Source organism: Zootoca vivipara, chromosome 14, assembly GCF_965207765.1.
Source record: "Zootoca vivipara chromosome 14, rZooViv2.hap1.1, whole genome shotgun sequence".
Taxonomy (NCBI): domain Eukaryota; kingdom Metazoa; phylum Chordata; class Lepidosauria; order Squamata; family Lacertidae; genus Zootoca; species Zootoca vivipara.
The window spans coordinates 38,083,069-38,109,129 of NC_142597.1; the positions used below are offsets into that span (position 1 = coordinate 38,083,069).

General features: G+C 47.9%; 1 protein-coding gene across 1 annotated transcript in view; it reads left to right on the top strand.

The window, feature by feature from the left end:
- Positions 1–4,705: 4,705 nt before the first annotated feature.
- KSR1 (kinase suppressor of ras 1) overlaps positions 4,706–26,061 on the top strand; it is a 36,779-nt gene continuing 15,423 nt past the window's right edge. Inside the window, exons 1-5 of the mRNA XM_088657553.1 lie at positions 4,706–5,221; positions 18,421–18,568; positions 19,824–20,277; positions 22,269–22,273; positions 25,656–25,716. Of these exons, the coding sequence (XP_088513679.1) occupies positions 5,105–5,221; positions 18,421–18,568; positions 19,824–20,277; positions 22,269–22,273; positions 25,656–25,716 (785 nt within the window). The 5' untranslated portion in view covers positions 4,706–5,104. The remainder of the gene's footprint in view (positions 5,222–18,420; positions 18,569–19,823; positions 20,278–22,268; positions 22,274–25,655; positions 25,717–26,061) is intronic.

Genomic DNA, 26,061 nt, shown 5'->3' on the forward strand with positions numbered 1-26,061 from the left:
GCTATGCACACTCCTCAATCAATCAGTCAATCAATCAATCAATCAATCAGTCAATCATTTTATTTGTAAGCCACCGAAGCTAAAACCATGCTAAAGGTGGCTTACATCGTTGTGGGCTTCGTTACTGTAAGGGCAAGTCGTTGGTTGCCATCTTAGTTAAGGGCAACATGGCTAGGTCGGCCCATATATATACAATTTTACTTAAAGGTGTGGTGCCTTGGAACATAACCCCCCTTTCCCCCCCCCCCCCACATAACTTGAGAGCCTCCTGTATTTTAAAAGATTTCCCCCAGTATTGGATAATGTACACTGTACTACTTTGTGTGTTTAGTTAGAAGTAAGGCCCCCGTCCGCCCTATGCACTTAAAGCAGTATCATACTGCTTTAAGAGTCATTGCTTCACCCAGAGAATCCTGGGAACTGTAGTTCTTTTGAAGGGGACACGGGTCTTCTAACCACTCCCGGCTCCTTTAACTACAGTTCCCAGTATTCCCTGGGAAGAAGTCTTGATTGTTAAACCACTCTGGGGTTTAGAGCATTGTGAGGGGAATTACAGCTTCTGTGGGCTACACCAGCTTTTAACTGCCCCCCCCCCCCGGCAACACTCCGCCCCCATCCCCCCGCTTCTTTCCTCTTCTGCAGTCAGACAGAATCTCCGCTGATGGAGATGATTCTCCCCAATATCTGCTTTGAAAACGACCTCTGCACATGCTTGGGAGCTCTTACTTTTCTCCAGCCAATTTGAGCTGAAAGAGGAGACCGCCCCGCCCAGTTCGTGACATTCCTCACGTAGCTCACCCAATCCACAGGCTCTTTGGTTTATAAACTATAAAGTTTTTTCAGTTTTCTTTGATGCGGTGAATGAATTGTGACGTTATTGGTTTCCTAGGAAAGCCCTGGAACAGGCTTGTAAATATTATTTTGACCCAGCTCTGTCTAAAGGACTTTTTCTTTGTCTCTGTCACCCTGAAGGTGTAAGACCTAACCATTGCATGCCGCTGCCACTTGCAACTCCCAAATTCCACCAGAGGGCTGAGATTTCTGCATGCAGATTTTCTCACCCTGGAACACGGCAGAACTTCTCTCTCTCTCTCTCTCTCTCTCTCTCTCTCTCTCTCTCTCTCTCTCTCTCTCTCTCTCTTTGCAGAGCTCTTTGGGCTTACTGCAAAAGCGAAATGTCTGTGTATATGTGGAATTCTTTAGATTAACCTTATCTCAAAGCTGCAGCTGGGATGATGTCACTTCGCTATCTTATGTGTCCTCCGACACATCCGTCAAGATTTTAATTCATTTTGTTACAGGGGAAACCAGAAAGCATGAGTGATGTTTTGGCCACCCAGGGATTCGATGGTCTCTCACAGTGATTTCCACCTCTTAGGTGCCGCCTGCATTTTGCATTTCAAGCAGTATCCTACAGCTTTAAAAAGTCATGGCTCCCCCTAGAGAATCTTGGGAACTGTAGTTTAAGGGTGTAAGAGAATTCTTAGGAGACCTCTATTCCCAATCCCCTCACAGAGCTACAGTACCCAGAATTCCCTGGGAAGAGGGATTGACTATTAAACTGAGCTGGTGAGTGGAATAGGAGTCTCCTCACAGTTCTCAGCACAAACTACAATCCCCAGAATTCTTTGGGAGAAGCCATGATACTTCCTTAAATTTGTAGAGCATAGGTGCCAACTACCTGGGGCCCTGGGTGCCCAAGCACCCACAAAATACCCCACGTAAGGGGCCAGGCAGCCACAAACTTCGGGGTCAGGGCAATGCACGTTGCATGGCACCCACAACCCTGGGAACCCACAGTTGCAGGGCCAAGTTGGCACTCCTGGCAGACAGCCTTAATTTGAAATTTGTCTGCGTGCCGGGTCTCGGGCATGTTTTGAAGCTTGTGCCCTAGAATCCCAGAAGACCCTCATTCTAAACCTGTCACAGCCAGGTTGCAGCAGAAGAGAAGCAATTTGCAGAGATTTCAGAGGGCTTTCTTTTTCATCGTGCACAAGTTCCGTGGTCAAACTGTGGCAGGGAAAAACCGTTCCTGGGGCTGTGGTTAAGCCCAGGTTGGGGAACCTTTTCCTGGCCGGTGGGATGAGCTCTGCTTCCCAGTTTTCCCAGAGCCTGATGGAACAAGGCAGCCTAATGGAATGCCTGCCTGTTACTTAGATTTAATTCCAGAAGGCTTCTTAATGATCTTTTAAAGGGCATTTCTTCCAAACTAGGGGGGTGTCAACACTATGAAGGAAGACGGACACCTTAATCAATGTCAGCTTTAGTGTTTTTTTCTGGGGTGAGGGGGCTTGGTCAATATGCCCTAAGTGTGGGGTTGGGCAGGGGTGGGGGGAGATGTTGCCAAAGTTGCTGTTGTGCTTTCTCTGTCTCTCTTTCCGGGCCCAATCCACCCCAAAGCAAATGCTCAAGGCAATTAATTGGAGGCTTGTGTTCCTTCTTTTTGTTGTCACAGCTGAGAAGCGAGGGGTGCTGTTTCACTTTCCTCCTGCTGGCCTGCGAGCTTTGGCAGTTGCGTTCTGCAATACTTGGGCCAGTAATTTTTCATAGGGTTTGAGTGAAGCGGGTGAGTGTATCTCAGCTGTGATGTTGACATAACGCAGCATTGGGGGTTTCTAGAATTACTTAAGCCCCAATATGAAAAGTCCCCTCCCCTAGGGTGTTTGTCAGTCTCCCCAGAGATCTCAATTCACTGCTATTGCAGAGAGGGAAAACACCGTTTCTGTGATGTCCAAGATGTTATCTCCCCTGCGTTGTCATCTCAGTTGTTTAAAATACAGTGGAACCTTGGTTTATGAACACCTCGGTTTATGAATTTTCGGTTTATGAACGCTGCGGACCCATCTGGAACGGATTAATTCATTTTCCATTACTTTCAATGGGAAAGTTTGCTTCAGTTTATGAACGCTTCAGTTTATGAACAGACTTCCGGAACCAATTACACCCATGCTTCAGTTTATGAACGCTTCAGTTTAAGTACTCCGTGGACCCGTCTGGAACGGATTAATCCACTTTCCATTACTTTCAATGGGAAAGTTTGCTTCAGTTTATGAACGCTTACTCCGCGGACCGTCTGGAACGGATTAATTCACTTTCCATTACTTTCAATGGGAAAGTTCGCTTCAGTTTATGAACGCTTCAGTTTATGAACAGACTTCCGGAACCAATTGTGTTCATAAACCGAGGTACCACTGTAGTGGGAAGCAGGGGGTGAGATCTTCAGCAAAACAAAGCAACAGTTGCAGCGTGAAGAGTTTCTGTTCAGGGTGCCAGCCAACTCACTAGCTGTGCTCCATTCCATTTCCCCCTCCTCTTGGTTTTCTCTTTCTTCGTCCTGAATGTCAGACGGCATTCCATGGTCACTCTGCCTGTGCAGCCATTGTGGTTCTCCCCCCCCCCCCCGCCTTCCGCCCAAGCTTTATGGTACTTCTGCAAAATTCAGCTAGAAAAGACTCCATCTAGCCTTGCCCTTTGGGTCTAGTTTTCTCCTTGCGGGGAGCCCTTTTTCTTTTAGGCAGGCATTTAAAATGTGGCTTGTCCGCCTGCATCCTGAAGTGGTACCGTCTCACCTTCGGACTGTGCCACCTTAATTTGCTGCATGGATACATCCAGGCCGAGGCAGCTCTCACACATAAGCATGCTTTGAATGAATGTTTATGGTGGGGCATGGGGTCGTGGACGCAAGCTTCAACCCACTCACTGAGTATATTGGATATGATAGGTCATCATTTATTTTTGACGCTTTTTACCCCATCCATTTCCCACCAACCATCTCGGGGTGTTGTCGAGAGAGAGAGTGTGTGTGAGGGAGGGAGTCTCGGGTACAAAGTCAGAGAGCAGCAACATGACTGGGTCAGGGTTCGAATCTAGAGTTTCCCAGGCTTAGTCCACCACCCTGTTGGTCGTTGTTTAACCAAAGTACAGGCTGCCTCCTTTTCATCTCTGGTTACCCTGCAAAAAAGTGTCCTGCAAATAGACCGTAGAGTAAATGGAGATGAGCTCTTTAGCAGTGTGCTAGAGCTGGGGAAGCTGCTCCTGGGAGGACTGAGTTTTTTTCTGAGGCTGCATATGCGCCGTACCTTTAAAGCACCCCCTCCCCAAAACCCTGGAAATGGTAGTTTGCCCTTCATAGAACTACAGTTCCCATCCCCTCAACAAACTACAGTTCCCATAAATCTTTATTTTGGGTGGGGTTGTGTTTTGAATGCACTTTAAAGTTATGGCGTGTTCACAGCCTTGTTCTGTACATAAATTTGTTTTATACAGAATATGCAGAATACAACATAACTATCCCAATTCTGGGGGGGGGGATTCTTTTAAGGTTTATAATTAATATATATGATCTAGTATTTATACCGAAATGTAAATACAAAGGAAATGGGTAATCAAATGGTGTCCTCCACTATTGAAACTCACCGTATCTATTTATCCAGGCATGGTTAAAAAACACACCACACTTTTATAAATATATCTAGTCCCTTCCCTGGAACCCCCCCCCCCCAAAAAAAAACCCACTTTAGGTATTGTGTTGCCAGGTATCTTGGTCCGAGAAGGGGACTGTTAACACGGACATCAAACAAGTCCCTATTTTTAAAATCTCGGAAAACGTTGTAGGATCTGAACTTCCCTCCACCTTCTGAACACAAACAAGCAGCAGGTCTCTCCCCACCGCCCACCTCCTCTCAGCCGATTTGCTCCCCTCCTGCTCTGCCAAATCCCAAAAATAAATCTGGCAGGCACTGGGGAGGCTGGAAAGCCCCAGGACCACCCCCCTTTTCAGAAATAGCCTGCTGGCTACAATTTAAAATATCTGCTGACTCCACCACATCGGGCAGAGAGAGGCTTGCCTTTTTGCTGGCCTGGCTGGCTGGCTGGCTTTCCCCCCTCCCCGATCCAGTCTGGTATCAATCTTGGGAAAACTCCAGTTTGTAGCTTGTTGATTTTTTTTTTACCCCACCCCACCCCCCTTTTTTTGTCTGCTGCTGTTAATTTGAAAATTCGAAAGCCTATGGTGGATTTTTTGTAAACAAAACAAAACAAGGCGAATGACAGCTTGTAAAATCCTGTAGTTTGGGGGGAAAAGAGATTACAGTGCGGTATAACAATGCAGTGCTTGTGGAACTGGGCCACGGCAAGAAGTCCTGAAGACCTGAATGGGAGCCAGGCAGTCACACTGCGGAGCGTGAGAGGCCTCGCCTGTCCCGAGATGGCGGTTCCTGAGGTGAGTTGAGAGATTGTCTGCTGTGGTTTCTGCTACTGAAATCAGTATATTTCTGTAAAAAAAACCACCTGGAGAAAGGAGGGAATGGTAGAGTGAGCTGGATTTGCGGAAGTGTGGAGGCTGTTAGGAGAAGAGGTGGCTGTTTGAACTGAGGGGCTACAAAGCACCGATCTACCCATTTCGCAGGAGGAAGCGGCAGGAAGACCGAGGAAGGAGACGCCGTGGTGCCGAATGGGCAACATTAAGGCTCTGGACTTAGTGGTCTTAACTGAGAGGGGTTCCCCGCCCCTTTCCTATACCCCTCCAACATTCCTCAGATGAAAATACTCACTCGCTCTCCCGCCAGTTAATCCTCCTCAGCCCCTCAATCCCCCCCCCCCCGCAGGGCATTTCCACTACCACTATACCCCAACGGGGCACAGCACGCATTCCCTCAAGAAAACCCATCGATCCTGATTTTATTTCATTCTTTGGTAGGTTTGCAAACAGAAAAGCACACACCAACAAATAAGTCTCAGGAAGGAGCAAGATTAGATGCTGGAGCACAAAGGTTTTATTTAATAATAATAATTAAAGACCCCGAGACTCCTTGTGCTCTGCTCTTCTCGCCTTTTCTTCCCACCCAGGGCGGCCCTGCCCTCCGCCTGCCCCTCAAAGCCTCGGCGGCCGCAGCCACTCTTCAGCAGCCGCTATGAACTGCCCTCATCCTGCTCCCCGAGCTCAGCAGCGGTGCTGCCAGGGGAAATGGGGATGTTCTGGGATCAAATCAGAAGGCGGGGTGGCTTTTGTAATTCTGGGACTGTTGCTGGAAAATTTGGACACTTGGAGGGTATTCCCTCTCTTTTTTAAAGATATTGAAGTGCATTACGTGACTGACTTTGTAGCGTGGCAAGGCAGCTCTGCTGATTTTGTGGGGACCCCCCAAAGTTCAGCCTCTACTGAGCTAGGTGGACCAATGGTCTGGCTCCATATAAGGCCCTTTCCTACACATTCCCTACTGTGGCTGGTTCCACCTGGGTGCTCTGGATTAGAGCTCCGGAATGGTGCTGATCACAGGGAGATCTGCCTTCAGCAAAGATCCACCCGCCCTTTATTTATTGAACAAAAGTTATATGCCACTTGAATGGGGGTGGGGGTGGGGAAGCGAACCTCTGAGCAGTTAACAAAAATGTAAAATTCTTATTGTAAACATCTTTAAACGCTAGCAGGATTAGAATAATCAGAGCAGAGAAAGTTTAATACAGTAATGTAAGAAGGAAGGTGAAAATGAAAGGGGTAAAGGGACATTTTGGATATGCTTGTTGAATAGGAGAAATTTTAATGAACCACGGAAGGTGGGGAAAGGGGAGTCGCGGATAATGAGATGGTTTCAATAGTTATGTATTTGCTGCAAAATTGAAAACAATAAACAGAATGTTTTTTAAAAAATCTAAAATTCTTGGTGGACGAAAAGTTAAAAGCAAGTCTACCAAAGCATTCTACAAAAGTATGGTTAAAATCCACGGTAGCTAAAAAAAGAGATGAAGCACATGTCGGCCTTCTGTGTGTCTGGATCGCCTTGCCTGTACCAAAACATTCTCTGCAGGCGCTGAAATAGTGCAGCAAAGGTGCTTGCTTCATGTCAGCAGGCAGGAAACTCCAACTTGCAGACGCTGCCACACTAAAATATGTGTTTCTTTCAAGCGCAGGGCAAGTATTTTGAGGCACCTCTAACAGGGCCAGTCACGCAGATTGGAGCGGTCAAGCGGGCCCAGAATTGTAGGGTCGGAAGGGACCACAAGGCTCACCTCCCGCAATGCAGGAATCCTTTGGTATCCTGCAAGTGAACTTTCCCTTAAGCTGTTAAGGGCTATGCATTCCAATTGTAACACCATCAACACTGAGGTGCTGATTGGCAGATTTGTGATGATTGGCAGATTTGCCTCTTCCAAACCTGAGTTCATGGTTGTATTTTCCCCAAGTGTTAAGCCAAGAGCAGGCCTCCCCTCCCATCCCACTCTTTCTCTCGGTCCTGGATAGTGGAGAGGCAGGTGGATAAGACCACCAGTGGCTATTAGACACAACGGCAATGGTTTTCCTTCCACTGTCAAAGGCAGTACAGGCGTACCCCCCCCCCCTTACGTGCAGTTGACTTGCGTGCAACATGCGGTGCTGGGAAATGAATGAATGAATAGAATCAGACCATGAAATGGCGGGAGAGAGCTGGAGAGTCTTTGTGGCTTGGAAGGAGACTCTCCCTGGAGCTCAAAGAGGATGTCTGAGAGGGTGGAGAAAGTCCCAAAGAGACCAGAGGTGCAACGGGGCTTTGTTGAGGCTGCTCAGCCTCACTGCCTAGCAGCTGATCTTCCCATAGGGGCATTTATTTATTATATTTATATACCGCTTTTTCATCTGAAGAGCTCAAGGTGGCAAGCGTTGTTCTCCCCCCCCCCCCATATTTTACTCTCCCAACAACCCTGTGAGGTAGGCTAGCCCAAGAGATGGTGAGGGGCTTACGGTCACCCATTCAGCATGATGGCTGGGCGAGGATTCAAACCATGGTTTCCCAGGTCCTTAACCTGAAACTCTAAACTTGGGTCTCCAGCTATTTTTGGACTACAATTCTCATCATCCCTGACCACTGGTCCTGCTAGCTAGGGATGATGGGAGTGGTAGTCCAAAAGCAACTCGAGTTTGGGAAACCTTGCTCGAAGCCATTACCCCACACTGGCATCTGGTTGGCCACTGTGAGAACAGGATGCTGGACTAGAAGGGCTTTTGGCCTGATCCTGCTCTTGATGTTCTTAAGTAACGAAGAAAGCAATGCAAGGAACAAAACACCTTCCCTTCGGCAGTTTTCTCCTCCCTCAAATCCCTTCCTTCCCCTGTGTATGCATATTTGTGTGTGAAAGAGCGATGACGGATCTCAAACCAGTTTTTAGCAAGCTGCCTTGTTTCCAAGGCGTGCCTGAGCTGGCCCTGCTCTCTCCTAGCAGGGGTTCTCGTCAATCAAGTTTCCGTTGTCCCGTCTGTAGCGTTTGATTGCTGGGAGAGGCTGCAGTTCACCGGAGGGGTGCGTTTTGTGGGGAGATCCTGACCCCGCAAGGAGACTTAGGTGGCTGGAGAGAATGCTTGAACAGGCTCCTGGTTTTCCTAGCTGGCTGTGAGTGCACCTTTAAAATGTGTGGATTGGTATACAAGTGCCATTTTCTGCACAACTTCTCTCTCTCTGCCTCCCCAGCCTCCTTGTATTTCTGCTTGTGGATTTGAGACTGCGCTGGCACAGTCCTTGTTTATTGACCTTTGTTTTGTTTTGTTTTGTTTTGTTTGTGGTGTTTGCACTTCAGATCTAGCAAAAAGCTCCCCCCCCCCCCGGCTTTATTCTTCTGAAAAAAAGTTCATGTGGAGTCTGGCTTGTACTAGTGGGGGAATCTATCTGTTGCACAGGGGGTAGGGCTGGGCCAATCATGTCTTTTGGATCACGTGAAATAAGGGGGCCTTTGAGCTAGTTCAGAAAGTCTTCTCCCTGCTGCCCTAGCAACTGCAGCCTTTTTGCATTTCTGAGCTTAGCAGGGGAAAGGTTGGTGCTTAAAGTATGACTCCCAGGAAGGGGTTGAACCTCAGGATTTCTCATTTTGTTTTTGTTTTTTTTGTAACTAAGCATTACTGTGTCTTGTTGGGGTTGCAGAATCTGAGATAGGAGTAGGAGCAGCAGAAATAATAATAAAATAGAATCCTGTTCTTTGGGCTGGCTTCATAGCCAAATAGGTCCTCTTCACCCTCCAGATGTCCCCTGATTTACAGAAGCTGTCTCAGTTTCTGATTTGATCCTGGAATGCCCCGCTTTTCCTTAGGACGTCCCTGGAGGAAGGGCATTCTGGGAGGCACCACCACAAAGAAGACCCCCGCTTTCTTGTTGCTGCTAGATAACACTCGCTAGGCCATGGAATTATACTGACAAGGCATCCTCCAAAGATCTTGATGGTCTACTGCAAGCATCCCCAAACTCGGCCCTCCAGATTTTTGGGGCTACAACTCCCATCATCCCTAGCTAACAGGACCAGTGGTCAGGGGTGATGGGAATTGTAGTCCCAAAATATCTGGAGGGCCGAGTTTGGGGGTGCCTGGTCTACTGGGTTTGGGTGGAGGGTTACGCTTTAGGAAACCTGGTCCCAAGCTGTTCTGCGCATTGTATGTTAACCACACCTTGAATACTATTCTGTCGTTGAGAGACAGCCAGACCAGTACCTTTGGCACGGATATAATACATGGGCAGTCAGATCTTCCCGCTAGTAACCCGGCCACTGAATTCTGCACCAGCTTCATCTTCTACACAAGTGGGCTACAGTAATCCAACTATGAGGTTACCAGGGCATGAATCACAGTGGCTAAAATGTCGCTATCCAGAAAAGGGTGCTGTTGGCGCACCATCTGCTCTGGTAATTGGTTACCTGAAGCTATGAGCACCCTCAAACGGCGTACCTATCTCTGTCAGGGGAAGGGCAACTCTGTTCTGAACAGGCAAGCTTCCCAATTCTTGGGAACCCCTCACGGTGTCTGCTTTATTGAGTAATTGCATTACCTTTGTGTGTGCTGGTGTTGTGCATCTTTCCTGATGCTGATGGGCCTCCAGATGTTGCATCATTCGCCTCTGATCATTGGCCATGCTAATGGGAGTTAAGTGCAGCCATACCTGGAGGGCTGTGGGTCCCCCCTCCCTGCCCAAACTTTAAAGTCTAGCAAGCTAAAGGGATAGTCCTTCCTGGAAGCCCGTTCATAGAGCAGCTGCAAGAGCAAGCTAAGCACTCACCTGATTTTTCCTTGGGGTTGAACCTGGGACCTTCTTCATGTACAGCAGATGTTCTCCCACTGAGTCACGATTCTTCCGCTATTTATTCAAAATAAATAGACTTCAGTTGACACAGTAAGCAGCCTCTCTACTTTCTTGTGCTTACAAGAAAGTCCAGCCGTGGGCTTTTTTTGAAAAAGGGGGGGAATGAACACCCAGGAAGGCTGCAGTTTGCAGTTTGCTGATGAGATTATTTATAGGCTATGAAAAATCCTCAAAATACCTCCTGGGCTTCTTTAATTTCAAGGTAAGCACCACGAAACTCCACCCCCACCACCCCCATGAGAATTATTTTTTAATTCTCTTTATCCTTTGACCATTTTTTTTCAGATGCAATTTCTTTTCTAGGTGAGTGATAGAGAGAACAGTTGGGGGAAAACTGGAGGAGAAATTTTCGGTACAATGCTAGTCTGAGCGTGGGATCCTCCTGGCTCGGTTTGACAGACTCCACATGGCAGGGGAAAGAGGCAATTACTTTCCTGAGCATGCTGAGATGCTTTTATTTTATTTTTTACTTGGAGGCAGTGTGCCAGCCCCCTCTCCCTGTAGGCTAGACCTCACCATTGTGGAGGGTTATTGAAGGCATCACACACTACTCAGTGCATGCTTAAAACTATGGAACTCGCTCCTGCAGGAGGCAGCGATGGGCACCAATTTAGATGACCTTGAAAGAGGATTGGACAGATTCATGCAGGAGAAGGCTTTCCATGGCTGCCAGGCATGATGGCTATGCTCTGTCACCACAGTTGGAGAACATAATGCTTCTGAATACCAGTTGCTGGAAACCACAGGAGGGGAGAGGGCTCTTGTGCTCTGGTCCTCCTTGCAGGTTTCCCAGAAGGATCTGGTTGTCAACTGTGAGAACAGGATGCTGGACTGCACACAGGCCATTGGGATGTTCCACCAGGGCTCATCTTATGTCCTTACTTTCTCCCACTGCATGGTTGTTTTGTTTTTTAAATCCATTGTTGTTTTACACCATGGCGATCCTGCAAGCCTACTTACTGCATCCTTGTATGAAAACAGCATTTTAGGAACATGCCGTCAGGCAGCAAATTCCTTACTTGAGAACTCCGCTGTGTCTGATACAGTGGTACCTCGGGTTAAGAACTTAATTCGTTCTGGATGTCCGTTCTTAACCTGAAACTGTTCTTAACCTGAGGTACCACTTTAGCTAATGGGGCCTCCTGCTGCCGCCACACGATTTCTGTTCTCATCCTGAAGCAAAGTTCTTAACCCGAGGTACTATTTCTGGGTTAGCGGAGTCTGTAACCTGAAGCATCTGTAACCCAAGGTACCTCTGTATTTTGATTAGATGTTACTTATGGGCTTTCAGACATACCTTCGTAATCATAAGGACTAGAAACTTGCTTTTAAAAGATTCTTAAGAAACTGGATTCTGCAGCCAGTACCATGCACCACACAGCTTTTTAAAGCAACTTCTCATCCTCCCAGCATGCATTCAGCCCTGCCTCAGATATAATGGTAAAATATCAAAGTGTTCTTCTGTAACCTCACACCAATTATTGTGGGACGTACGGTTTGGTCTACTCCTCACTGGTGCATTTAGGTAACTTTGGGCTGTGGACTCAATGGTTATGCCACACACACACACACACACACACACACACACACACACACACACAAACACACCCCTCTCAAGCGGTGGGGGGGGACTCTACCTGGCTCTTGGGACCATGCCCCCTCCCAGCCATGCCCTAGACTTGCTGCACACCATTATTTAGTATTTTTGCCTGACTGGAATGTGCCCTTGATCTCTGATAATGCCCCTTTGCTTGCCTGGATGGAGGAGAGAGGAGGGGGAGACCCTGGAGATGAGGTGAGACCCTGGAGAGCAGCTGCCAGTCTGTGTAGACAGTACTGCACGAGATGGACCAGTTCCCCAGTCTCCTACAGAGGAGGTTCTAAATGCCCAGAGTCACTGAGTGAGCCCCTGGATTTGGGTGGGTGGGTGGGTCGTGATGAGGAGATCCTGCTCACTGAAACCTAGCCACTTGAGAGCTCCACCTTTCTGGAATGTCCTGCCAGCAGAAAAAATGGGGCAGATGCAGCCCCTTTTGTTGCACGTGGGATTTCTAATATAGCGTGTTTTTCCAGCAAATCCTCCTAGGAATGAGCTCAGAGATCAAGTCTAGTTTTTAGTTTATTTTTGTCTCTTGGAACTTATTTTAAGATCCTGCTTAAACTAGTGACCAGCGCTTTCTTTATTGCGTTGGCGGGAGGTTGGGGGGGCAGACATGGAGATGAATCATATTGGGCTAATCTCCCAAGGATGCTGTGGAGCAGTTTGTGTGTCTGATTCTGTGTGTGTGTTTTAAATGTTAATCTGCCACATATGTACAGTGTGTGAGAGTGGCTTTTTTAAAGAGAGCCTCTTTATTTGTTCCAGAGAGAGAGAGAGAGAGAATATGCATGCACCCACATTGCATGTCATGAGGGCCGGCAGCAGGCTTTGAAAATCCTGTCTGAGCTCTTCCAATTCAAGGTCGTTGGGATTGTTTAAATATAATCTCCTTATACTTTTTTCCTACAACTCGCCATTCCGGTGTTCTAAAATTAAATTCCAGGCAAGGGACTATTGGGGGGGGGGGGATCTCAGACCGAGGCCGCACATGGACCACACATTTAAAGGCAGATGACTTCCTCCAGAGAATCCTGGGAACCGTAGTTTTGCTGCCTCACTGAACCACAATTCCAACAGCCTTAACAAACTTCTGTGTGCACACCATATGTTTAAGGGACGTGGCTTCCCCCAGAGAATCCTGGGAACTGTAGTTTACTTCTTGCAGAGCTATAGTTCCCAGCACCCTTAACAAACTGCAGGATTCTTTGGAAGAAGTAAAAAACAAAAACAGGGAAGAAATCTCTGCACTTAGAAAACCCAGATATCAGGGAGGAAGGTGGATAGGCAGAATCCTTTCCCTTGATACATTAGATGTCTGTGTGTGGGGAATGTTTTTGCGAGGAGGAGTCTTGCCTGGCTAGCCCCCTCCTGCACCCTGAAGCTGTCCAGTCTTCCTGACGCCTGTTTTCCACCTTGGTATAAACTAGGCCTCAGCACTGATTGTGAAGTTGGTGCGTTCAGCTGATCGCCCGCTAATAATAGATCGCTTTAGTTCGAACGTGCACCAGGTGGGGAGGCATTCCTGCCCACTGCCGCCCCAAGCTCTGTGTATCCTTCAGCCCTTTAATCCTGCCCTGTGGATCCCTCCACCTTGTGCCTGTTCCTGCCACAGCCCCCCCTGGGCGAGGCTTTGGACGTCTTAAAGCAGCCTGCCACGCGCGGAATGAGGCCTATTACGGAGCCAGATCTCCCCAGGCTTGCCGACAGCCTCAGCAGGATTCAGTTCCGACAAACAAATCTCCACCATCAGCCCCCCCACCCTTTGCTAGTTTGGGCCGAATGGCATGTTGCATTAATCACACGTTTCACTGCAAGCAGCACCTTCGAGGGCAAATAGCAACTGTGGAAGCGGGAGATTGGAGGTGGGTTTTGGGCAAGGTGCTGGCGGGAGGAAGACCACATGCTTGCACTTTGCCGGAGGCACCCTCAAACCTGGATGTAATGGGAAACTTGGATTGTGGAAAGTTGTGGTGGCGCTTGAGAACCAGCAGTGTGGCAAGCGAAGAAGATATTGCTCCTGGAAAATTGAATAAAATGCACTCTAGTCTTGGAATCATTGATGGATCATTCTAAAAGTTGCTTTCCACCATAATGAGGACTACATGTTTAGCTTGTTTAAGAAAAGTCAATGTTTTGATGGTCAGGGATCCGGTGGGTATCACAGGACTTCCTTTGGCGCATTGCTCCACTCCTTAAAAATATGTAGGCTGGGCGTCAAAACCTTCGTCCAGGAGCCTCTGCAAAAGAATCTGCCTGTGCCATTCGTAAAAATGCAATGAAACTCAATCTGCAGATTGGATCTTTTTTAGACAAAACGTTCCTTCGGACTGTTCTCTCTTGCACACGTGTGCCCGCCGCACTTGCTTGCATGCGCTCCATTTGTATGATAGCAGCTTTTCATTTGGCTCTGGGTGTGAGCCAGCCCGTTGGTGAGAATTAACAGCGTGTTCCGGAACCCAATGCAGACACCAGATTATGTGCGAAGACGGCAGAATAAAAGAGGGAGGGTGCTGCTTTGCCCAGCTTCATAATGATAATAAACAGGCTAAATTGTGCCTGCTGTCAGGGGTACAAGCTATTGATGGCATTTCTCATACAAGGACCCCGAAGGCACTTGTGATGTCACTGTTCTTTGTTTCGTCTTTACCTTTGTGAGGATTCAAAAGTGTGTTCTGTTTGGGGAAATTCTGATGAAAATAGATGGCTTCAGAACAGGTCTTTTTGGTGCCATTTCCCTTTCCACCTCTCCTCGGCTTTGCTTGCCCACACTGAATTTTAGTCTGTTTGTTTTTGGCAACCTCCGGGTTCCAACCCCCCCCCACACACACACATTGTGACTACACCGCAACATCCTTGGTGTCCAAAAAGCAAAGCACCGCAGCCAGTTGGATGAAACGGGAGTTTGGGCAAATGAGGGCCGCTGAGGGGAAGTGACCGCAGAGGCAAAAAAGGGGAAATGGTGCAGAGAAGCAGTGGTTGCTGCCAGGGAAGCGAAAAGGTCCCAAAGAGCATTAACCACCTAAATATTTGGCAAGGTGTGCCATTTTCAGTAATTTGTTTGGCTGCCTTGAATGCTGTTACACAGGCGATATCCTCACCATACGTTTAGCGGTTAGGAGGCCTCCTGTTCTCCTCATGGAACTATAGTTCCCAGAGTGGTTTCACGGTCAATCCCTCTGGGAATTGTAGTTCTGTGAGGAAAATAGGGATCTCTTAACAACTCTCTGAACCTTTATCAAACGGCATTCCCCAGGATTCTCTGGGGGGAGCCATAGGGGTCTAAAGTGGTATGATACTGCCTTAAACGTGTAGTGCAGATGGGGCCTTGCCTGGTATAATTGGATCAGGGCCTAAAAACAGGGTTTCCCAAACTTGACTCCCCAGCATAGCTGCCAAGTTCCGGCCTGAGAAATAAGGGACTGGACCCGGAAGTAGCAGACCGGAAGTAGCGCTGCCGCCATTTTGGAACTGGGCGGAGCATGCTCAGAAGCTACTTTTGATGCTGCTCTGCCCTGTTCCAAAATGGCCGCTGCACCAGAAGTCGCGCTGCAGCCATTTTGGAACTGGGCAAAGCAGCATCAAAAGTCGCTAAGGAGCATGCTCCGCCCAGTTCCAAAATGACCGCCGCGCCAGAATAAACCGGGGGAAAATAGAAAAATCTGTTTTTTCGGCTGGGAACAGCTGGAAAAACAGGGGTTTCCCAGGGAATACGGGAGACTTGGCAGCTATGCTCCCCAGCTGTTTTTGGACTACAACTCCCATCACCCCTAACTAGCAGGACCAGTGGTCAGGGATGATGGGAACTGTAGTCCAAAAACAGCTGGGGAGTCAAGTTTGGGAAACCTTGGCCTAAAACCACACTTCAGCCTGGTTAGAATAATATAGACCTCTGACTAAGTGTTGTGCCTTGACCCAAGGGCTAGGAAAAGTCAGGACTCCCGGTTGGTATGGGCAGTGTCAGCACCTACAGCCATTTTAGTGTCCCCGCGACGCCCTTGAATGTTGTGTTATTGTTATTATTTATTAAATTCCTATGCTGCCTTTTATCCGAAGATCACAGGGCGGTGTTGCGCTGAGGCACTGTGTGTGTGTGGAAAATTGCTTCCCTCAGCAACAGGACAGAGGAGAGCACAGCAGGCCTTGGGGCCTACATATATAATGTAGACACATGGTTTTGGCTCTCTGGGATCACCTGAGCCTAGAACCAGGAGGATTTTTATGCTCCATCCACACTATGCATCTAAAGCCCTATTATTCCCAATCCTGGGAACTGTAGTCAGGAGATTATAGATATGTGTGTGGGGGGGGGTAAACTACAGTTCCCAGGATTCCTTGGTGGACAGCCATGACGGCTGGAGTGGTACAGTAGTGCTTTACATGTATAGTGGAGATGAGTTGTGTTTGACGTCCCAACGTTGAACCTGCCCACAGTCTCCATCTCTGACCTATGGGCTCTATTGCTGTGTGGATTGGGGAACCGGTCCCTGCCCTTCGGAGTCAGCTGGTTCAAGTCTGCACTGCCTGACGGTTACGCCACCCCAAGTTTAATTTGCGCTCATGTTAAGATGTTTGTTTGGGGGGAAAGAGGAGGGAGGGAAGGAAGGAGCAAACGGATTGGAAGTGTTCCTAAAAGAAGCAGTTGTCTCATGCAAGTACATGCTAACTCTGTCCTTATATCATCTGGTGTCGGAACGAGCTTCCGGAACACTCTGCAACTCTCCCGCTTCGTGACTTGGATTCCAGCCTGGTTTTTTAAGTTATCAAACTCTCTAGTTTTTCTTCTTCTTCCCAGCATGTCTCTTGCTTGCATGTGGCGGATCTTCTTCATCCCTCTTGTCTTCTGTTCTTCTTGTTGAGGGTCCAAAGATTATCTCTTCAGAAGTTGACATAGCATAGGGCGAGAGTGGGGAACCTCTAGCCCTTCAGGTGTCACTGTGCTACACTGTGCTACAACTCCCATCAGCCGCAGCTAGCAGGGATGGTGGCCAAGGAGTTGTAGTTCAGGGCAACAGGTTTTCCCCGTCCCTTAGAGGGTCAAACTAGGACCAGGGAGGATGAGCTTGAATCTCTTCCAGACCTTGATTCTCGCTGGGTGACCTTGGGCCTTTCGCCCTGAGGAAAATTTGGAAGACAAAGTTTATTGTTGAAAAATATATGGCAGTGAAGGGGAAATGGTGGCTGGACTATAATTCCCATTGTCCCCTGCTAGCATGGCTAATGGCCAGGGATGGTGGGAGTTGTAGTCCAGTAACAGATGTTCCTAATCCCTGGTGCAGGGGCCAAGAGTTTGCGCTATGAATCAGGACGTTGCTTGTTTAAATCTCATCTCTTTTATGGACTCACTAGATGCTCTTTGCCAAGTCATTTTCTTTCTCAGCCTTGGCCCTCTCCCACAATATGGGGGATACTAATACTGACTTCACTTACTGTGGGATAATATCATGAGGATAGGATAGGAAGATGGGGGGGGGGATGGAGGTGGGGGTGGCAGAGAAATAAAAGGGGGCCTCTGGCTCCAGCCCTACTTACGGCCATTCCGTAGACTCTTGACAGCTTGCACATGAGAAAATGCGGCCCTCAGTGGCCCAAATATCCCATGCACCCACCTTGCAGGGTTGTTTGCTAATCATGCCAGATGCAGGGTTGCAGCACAAATTGGAGTTCTTGGTAAGTAAGAGAAACAAAATGCGGAAAATTCCAAGAGCTCGGGCCAAAAAGATGATTAGCTATTCAGTCATTAAACAATTTTATATCTTTTATGTTAAGGATAATTTCCAGTTGAAATAAACTCCAGGACAAGGCCCTGTTTCGTAATTCTTCATCAGCTAGGTTTTCATGGTCAATGTGTACCAATTCTGTGTTAAGCTATTAAGATGCAGGGTTGCAGGCAGGGGGCTGTCTGTGAGTCTCTTTTGTGCTCTCGAAGGCACTCATTTGTTTGCCCTCTCCCTCTGAGCCCAGTCCATATTAGCACCTTTGTGGCTGTGCACATGCTCAGAGACAGGAGGTGAATGCAGGCAGCAATGTCAGAAAGGGCTGGGGTGGGCTCTCCTGCAAGGGTGTGGGCCTCAGCAGCTGCCCAGTGATGGCTACTCCCGGCACCAACCCCATTTACAAGGGCTGAGGTCTAAGCATCCAAGTTGGCTGCCCCAGCTGCTTCCGGTCGTAAGGGATGCTAAACTTTTGCAGTATCTTCTGGACCCGCGTACGCGTAAGTGCAATGCTTGGGCAAGCAGTTCTTTGTATATATTTTGGAACAGATGCCACTCCAGGAAAGGCTGGTCATTGCTTACAGGGGGAATGCAGCGATGGTTGGGCGCAAGTTACAGCCAGCTTTTCCCGCATCTGCCTTGTCACTCTTTCAAAGCCGGGAGCGAGTGACTGGACCGTCCAGTCAGAAACAATTTTCTCGTTGTTCCTTTGTTCGACCTTGTTAAAACACACACACACACACACTCACTCAAAGCAAGGCAATGCTCTAGCCAAAGCAGCTGTTGCTAGTCACCAAACGAGCCTCACCAGGGACCAAGTTCCTGACCGTGTTCCTTGACCCAGCAATCTGCCTGAGCGTGTCACAACCACAAAGCGTGATTAATTCATTCCCCAAATAGGAGGAGGGTAGGCAGGGGTGGAGGCTGGGCTCAATCTTCCTGCAAAAGTTTCCTGAACAACTAAATGACAGAGCTTATAAAAATCACACACACAAACCACTGGTCTTTCTTGCAGAGGATACCGGAGGAGTTGACCCTCGATGCCTTACTGGAAATGGACGAGTCGAAAGTGAAAGACACCATGAAGAGGTGCGGGGCCAGCGCTGAGGAATGCTCCCGGCTCAACGGGGCTCTCGCCTGCTTGCGGAAAGTGACCCGCACAGGTAAGAAGGCTTCCTGGTCTGTTCCTGGAGACTAGCGGGTCCTCCAGTGGTAGATCTCTATCTCAGTAAGCAATAGGCAGCGTTGCTGCTAGCGACTGGTAGGGTGGGTGACATGGAGCCCAACGGCAGGTGGCAGCAGAGGTAATGACAGCTACTCTGAGGTCTGCCTATTGCGATCTATCATAAGAGCCTTGTTAGATCAGACCAGACGTCTATCTAGCCCTGTATCCCAGTGGCCAGCCAGGCACAGATGCATGTCGTACATTTAAAGCACATTCAACGCACTTTAAAAGCGTGTGAGTCTCCCCCCCCCTGCAAGAAGCTCAGGAACTGTAGTTTTCCTCCCTCACAGAGCTATAATTCCCAGCACCCTGAGCAAACTGCTGCTTCCAGGACTTGTTTTTTTTGGGGGGGGGGAAGCCGTGTGGTTTAACTGTGCACAATGTGTGCTTTGAATGTGTGGCATGGGTTTCTATGTGGTGCCTATGAGCAGGTGTCATGGACTGGCTGGGTGTAGAGGAGTGGTGGGAGGCACCAGCTGGGGGACCCCCAAGGGAAGAAGGCTCAGAGAGCCCAAGGGTTGGTGGTGGGACGACGACGAGTGGTCGGAGGGAGAAGAGGGAGCAGACGAGGAGGAGGATGTATCGGAAGCCGAAGAGGTAACAGGACTTAGTGAGCAGGAAGAGGCTGGGGCAGAGAGCAGTCCAGAGGCAGAGGGAGAAGCAGAGGCTGGAAAGGGGGAGACAAGAGGCAGAGGTGAAGCAGGCTGCTGAAGAAGCCAGGGGCTCTCCCGCTCCTGCTGCGACCAGCTCCCCTCCCTCCCCCGCTCAACCAGAACCTGCAGAGGTATGAAGAGCGCGGAGCAGAGACAGAAAAGGCGAAGGAGCCTCAGATTGCTTGGGAAGGACCCGGCTGAGGAGGAGCCTTAGAGAGCGATGGGAAGGTAGGGGCCTTCAGTTCTCACAACTGCGTCATTGGGGCAAGAGCTTTGGGGAAGAGTTGCTGTGCTCACTAGGCTTGAGCTGTTTCCTTGAACAAAGAGTTCACTGGTGCCTTGTGAGTTATTCTACCTTGACAGCAGGACGTGAGAGCAATAATCCTCCCTTGCTGCTGTTCCCCAGTAGCTGGTGATCAGCTCCTGGTCCTGGACATAGGAATCCGCCATTGTCTCTTGCAGCTAGTGGGCATCCCTCCATGAACCTGACCGATCCCCTTTCTTAAAGCCGTCTAACTGCGATCTCCTTCCCACGTGCAGGTGGAGAGTACAAAGACGACCTGGTGTGGAATCTGCCAGACACGCGCCGTGAAGCCAGCTTGATGCCCCCCTCCGAACTTTCCCCCTGCCCCACCTCGCTCATGTGGACTCACGGCAGCTTGACGTCCCTGAAGGGGAACGGCCCACAGGCCCGCTCCGTCTCCACGTCCACGCTCCTGTCCTCCTCGGACCAAGGCCCCCCCGGCAGCGCCGACAGCCTGTTGGAGTCATTTGCTTTCCCCACCCACTGCGGGAGGCGGAACCTCAGGACTCCCCACAGCATCACCATCACGCCCCCCACGACACCACAGCTCAAGAGGGGGAAGCCGCCACGGACTCCCCCACCGCCCAGCCGGAAGGTTTTCCAGCTGCTCCCTAACTTCCCCACCCTCACGAGGAGCAAATCCCATGAATCACAGCTTGGCAACAGGATCGATGAAGTCCCTACTATGAAGTGAGTATCCTTCTCTTCTTGTTGTATTGTGGTCTTACTGACACGCAAGGGTTGCCATTTTGATGAGGCGCTGCCTCACACAGAGTTGAACCCTTGGTTCGTTCTAGTACAATTGCTATCCTTTTAAAAAAATTGTTTAACAGGATCTGCGTACTGCTCCCTCGTAATTCGAAACCTCAAAGACGTTTACATTAAGATTATCAGTCAAAAACAAGTTAGCATGAAATTTCCCCAACATAAAACCAGCAGCTTAAAAAAATAATATGAAATCGAATTACATATGGAAACATGCCAGATTTACCATGTCTGGGTATGTTTGCTTAAATAAAATGTTCAGCACGTGCTGAAAACTGTACAGGTGGTGAGCATTTTGTGTGGGGGTTCTGTTCCTGGCCCCCCCCCCCCCGTGCACATTGGCGGAGTGTGCATAAGCCCACGTAGCCCCCATTACTCCCTCTTCCAGGTCCAAAAAGACTTGTGTGTCAGTGGTCATGTGTCAATTGGATGCACACAAAATGGGTGCCGCCTGTACAGCGAACTGTACAGCGATCAGTGGACAGGGAGTTCCGAAGTGTAGGTATGGTTGCACTGAAGGATTGATTCCTTGCAAGTGCAAGACAGGCGTTGTGTGGTGTTTGTAAAATTGTCTGTTTCACAGATAAAACTGGCAAAATGGATATACTGTATATATGGGGTGAGGATATCTTTCAAGTAAACTGGTTCCTCTTACTGCAAGTATTGCAACGGCACTAGAAAGCCGGCTGTTGCCACCCCCATTTTATAAATCAAGGAAATAGAGGCTGAGCACTGGCCTGCAGTTACCCCCTTCTCTCTACAGATTGAATTTTTCTATTTTATTTATTTGTTCATTTAATAACAACATTTATATACCGCCTAATTGTAAAAAAACAAAAAACAAAAAAACCAAGAACCTCTAAGCAGTCAACAAGTCATATTGGCTTCTTGGAACCAATGCCAAAAATATTGCAAATGAAACCCAAAGGTGCATTATTATCAGGAGGGCTGCATTGCTTTGGTTCTGATGATTTCGGAGGAGCCGTAGCAAAGTAGACTAGCAGATGCTTTGCTTGCAGAAGGTCCCAGGTTTCATCTCCAGCATCTGCAGGAAGGGCTGTCTGAAAACTTGGAGAGACTCTGCTGATAAGTGCACAGCTGTGTTCTTCAATGCTGGGTGTTGTTTGGACATTTTGTAATGGATGATGTGGGTTGCAACGCCAAGGATGTGCAGGGACCCAGCACTGAAGAACACTAATGTAGAAATACCAGACCAATGGTCTTGCTAATTTTATTTTATTGCATTTCATAGCACCATAGAGTTGCAGAGTTGGAAGGGACCCCAAGGGTCATCTAGCCCAACCCCCTGCAATGAAAGACTCTACTTCATCTTTTTTTATCCAAGGAGCTCAAGGTGGTATACATGGTTCTCTCCCTCCTCATTTAATCCCCACAACAACCTTGTGAGGTAGGTTAGGCTAAGAAGCAGTGACTGGCCCTAGGTAACCCTAGTGCACCTGATGGCTGAGGAGGGATTTGAACCCTGGTCTTTCAGGTCTGGGTCCAATACTCTTAACCACTACACCACAGCATAGCTGCCAAGTCTCTCGCTGAAAAATGCAGGATCAGCAGCGGCGCGGCACCGGAAGTCGCTTCTATGCATGGACATGCGTAGAAGCGACTTCCGGTGCCGCGCTACCCATGTCTGGGCACTGGAAATCGGGCAGCGCCAGGACCCAAAATGGAGCCTCCCTGGCAGGTAGGAAATCCGGGGGATTTACGGGATTTTTTCCATTCCGGGCTGCCAGCGGAAAATGGTTTAAAATACGGGGGTTTCCCGCGAAAAACGGGAGACTAGGCAGCTATGCACCGCAGTGCCTCATATAAGGTATATGACAGCTTTGTATATATTTTTGATATATCCCTGTGGCTCAAGTCTAACCTCCTGGTTTTCTTTTCCTCTCTCTCTCTTTTAGATTCGGTAAGAAAGGCATTCTTTTGGCAATCTTCTCGCCTTCGGTGGAGTGGGGGGTGAAAAAAACATGACCTCCGTAGATTTGGAGGGTAGCCTTTCGCTCAGCCTTCTGCTTGCCTGCATCTTGCACATTCTTCAGAACAGTAGGCCCAAACGTTCACTCTGCTGCGATTTCCAGAGTCCTCTGGGAAGAGGGGTTGGCTGTTGAACTGCTTTGGGAACCATAGCTCTGTGAGGGGAATGTGAGATTGTTTAACAAGATTGTTTAACATCTTCTCAGCACCCTGAGCAAATTGCAGTTCCCAGGTTTCTTTTTTTGGGGGGGGGGGAAGAGATGTGTCTGTTAAAGTGGCATCATGGTGCTTTGAATATGTGGTGTGAATGTGGCCCTGGAACACCACGGGTCCCCTCCCCATCCCTCTTTTGAACATTCAGGCCTGCTCCCATTGCGTCTAGTCTGGGTTGGCTCTTTATAGGGATGGGTTGTTTTAAAACAGTTGTTTAAAAAAGAAATGGCGTCATGCATGAAAGCTTGGTTTAGTGGTGTGGCTGGGCTGAGTGCGAAGTGTGAACGATGACTCATCCCGAGCATGTGAGGAAATTCCAGTGGCAGATAATTTTTATGATTCTTTTGTTCTGCAGCCTTTACTTCCTTTGCCTCTACTGACATGTTGTGCGATGAACCCTAGCAGGTGTGGGAGACCTTTTAGTCCAGCAGATGTAGCAGAACTACAACTCCCAACAGCCGCAGGCGCTATGGCCAGGGGAAATGGGAGTTCAGTAACGTCTCGGGGGCCAAAAGGTTCCTCGTTCCTGATCTTACCTTTTGCTGTCTCTTTTTTAGGTTATTAGCAAACTAAGTGCTACTCAGAGTTCCTTTATTTCATTGGGTCTGCTCTTGAGTAGAACATCCAAAGGCCAGTGACTGATACAAATATTTATCCACCTAGAGTAGAACTTAGTTGGATAGAAACACCTTTGACTGCCCCCATCTAATATCCTGGATTCTGTGCTGAAGGTTGTGGGGGATGGACAACAAATTAGGTGCTGAAAATAAAAGGGTGCATTTTTTTTCCTATGTGGTGCCAGGCTCTGCTCTAGAGAATTTTAGGTAACAGTGAAAGGCTAGAAAAGACGGTGGTCGAGGAGAATGAGGGTGTTACCTGGTCCTTACCTTGTGGTGTCAGAAAATCCCATTGGAAATGGAGACGGGAGCAGAAATTGCAGCAATTTGCATGTTCATCGAAGGCCAGGAATGGAAATCACACAAGCGAATATGTGTAGCACCCACTCTTCTTGTGGAGCATTTTTTAGTTTGCAAATATAACATCATGAAATATTATTCTATTTGCTGCATATTTTTTTACATTGCCCTTGTGCTGAAATGCACTGAAATTGATTGTCTAATTTATTATGTTAGTTTCAGCCATGGGACGAAGGTTTCTGCCTCCTTACATCTCTAGGGTCTATACAGCTAAACGAAATAATTAAGAGGGCCTCTGTCCCCCATGTCTGTCACAAACACCTTCTGCCTGCCTGCCTTCTAGGGTATGTCTCTCCTCCGCACCAAGAAAATGAAATTCTGCTGAAAAGAGGAGACAGAGAGGGAGAGTTTGTTCCCTTCGTAGTCTCACGGTTTCTTTGAAAGATGTTTCCTCTCTTATCTCAGTTATTCTTGGGATAAGAAATACAAGCTCTGTGTGTGTTAGACTGAGAAGAAGGGGCCGGCCCAGAGACCCACACTGGGTCTCGCCTCTGATGTTGCAGTTCCCCAATCTTGTTTTAAAAGGAGTCTAGGCTGAACGTCGAGATGCTTCTATGTGTGAAGGACAGTGGGCTTTATGTGGTGAATTTATGTCGCTTTGCACTGAAACCAAGTTTCTCTGTGCTGTTTCGACACCTGGGGCCACGACTGCAGGCATATTAGTCATTTTAAAAAGACAAATAATTGATGGTTTTGAACAGAGCTGTGGCTTATGGTTTGTGAGTTTATGAATTGTATGGTTTGGAATTTTGGGGGGTAGGAGAGCTGGGGGAAAAATCACTTCTGGCAATCAATGTACCCCTTTGCTTTCAGATAGTATATGGGTAGACGAGTCTTAAAAGCCCAGGACACAATTTTTCATGGCCCTCTAGCAGCTACGGTGGCTCATTTACCAGAAGTAATGTACAGTATTTAGTGTCAACTCTGGAAGTGTATGCTCGATTCTGACCAAACTAAGCCTCTTGATGTATTTTGTGCCTTAGGATGCTTTGTTTTAATGAAAGTGCTGGTGCTGTGCTGTTTTTATTGTAATTATCTCTGTGTTTTTAATAGATTTATATATATGACTATATATATATATATATGACTCTAATATGTATATATAGTTTAAATTCTAGCAATGTTTAAATGTTTTTAAATGATTGTTTTTTCCTAGATAGAGAAAGAGATAGATAGAATCTTTATTTGCATCAGCCACTAGCCATAGCAATAAAATAAAATAAAATGTACTGAAGATAGAGGTAAAAACTTAACTATAGAAAATATATTTTGGAGGTTTTAATCAATAATCAAATAATAGATCTTATTCTAATTGCCCACACTAAAAACCTGGCAGTCTTTGCTGTCACCTGATCATCTTTATCTGTTAAAAGAAAGGAATGGTAGCAATGGTTGAGCAACCCAGCATGGACAATAATAGAGGGGTAATAACCCCACTCCTCAAATCTTTATAAAGAGTGCAAGCCAGAAGCACATGAGCAACGGACTCAATACTGCAATACTATGTTTTCAGCTGTTTTTGTTTTTATCTATAAGCCACCTTGCATCCCTGTTACGGAAAATGGTGGAGGGTGAATAATAATAATAATAATAATTTTAAAAACTGTATATGGCTGCAAAAACAACAGGGAGAACAAAATATAAGATTGGACAAATGAGAAACAGAAAACTGAAATTGACAAATTTATTCATCTCTATCACTGCCTTCCACCTTTTCATTTTCAGTGGGCCCCAGATACCACTGGTTGGACTACAGTTCCCATCACCCCTGAGCATTGGCCATGCTGGCTGGGGCTGATGGGAGTTGGAGTCTGGGAACATCCTCAGAGCCACAAGTTCCCCACCCCTGCATTAGTGGCTTGTGCCATTCTTCAGCCGTACAACTTGCCCCTTTGTAACGTCCCCTGCCAAATTTGCGGGAAATGAGAGCTCTTGGCTCTGGCATCCTGATAAATAGACAAACCGGGAAGTATTACTGTGTGGAGCTGGGATTTGCTGCCATCTGGAGTCGATAGGAAGGAGAACCTCCCAACCTGTTGCAAGGACGGGCCATGTGTTGTTTCACAGTGTCCACCTTCCTTTCTGGTGCAACCTAACCCTCTGCCTTTAATTTTGGCTTCTCAGATCTCCCCCAGGGATCCCCTCAGACGGTACGAAGAGATATTGGTCTGTCTGTAACACACAGGTAAATGCTCCACATGCTTTCAATGAGCGACAAGCTGCTCAGATTGGATTCTCTGAAGACTTAGCTCAAGCCCATTGGTACCCCCAGGTGGGGGCTGGCTAGACATACCCTTGTTGCTGCAGCGGTATGACTTCCCCCCATGCAAATCTCATTCCACTGTCTGCAAAAGAAGTGGTGGGTGGGTGGAGGAGTTCAGACTGCGGCCTTGGAAAACCCCCATGTCTGGGCAGCACCATCTTAGAAATGCACCCTTAAGCTAGTGCTTAAATCCTAGTAGTGCTACTTGGTGACTCAACGGCAGTCTTCTGGAACCTTCTGCTTTGCACAGGACCGTCTCTGTCCTTG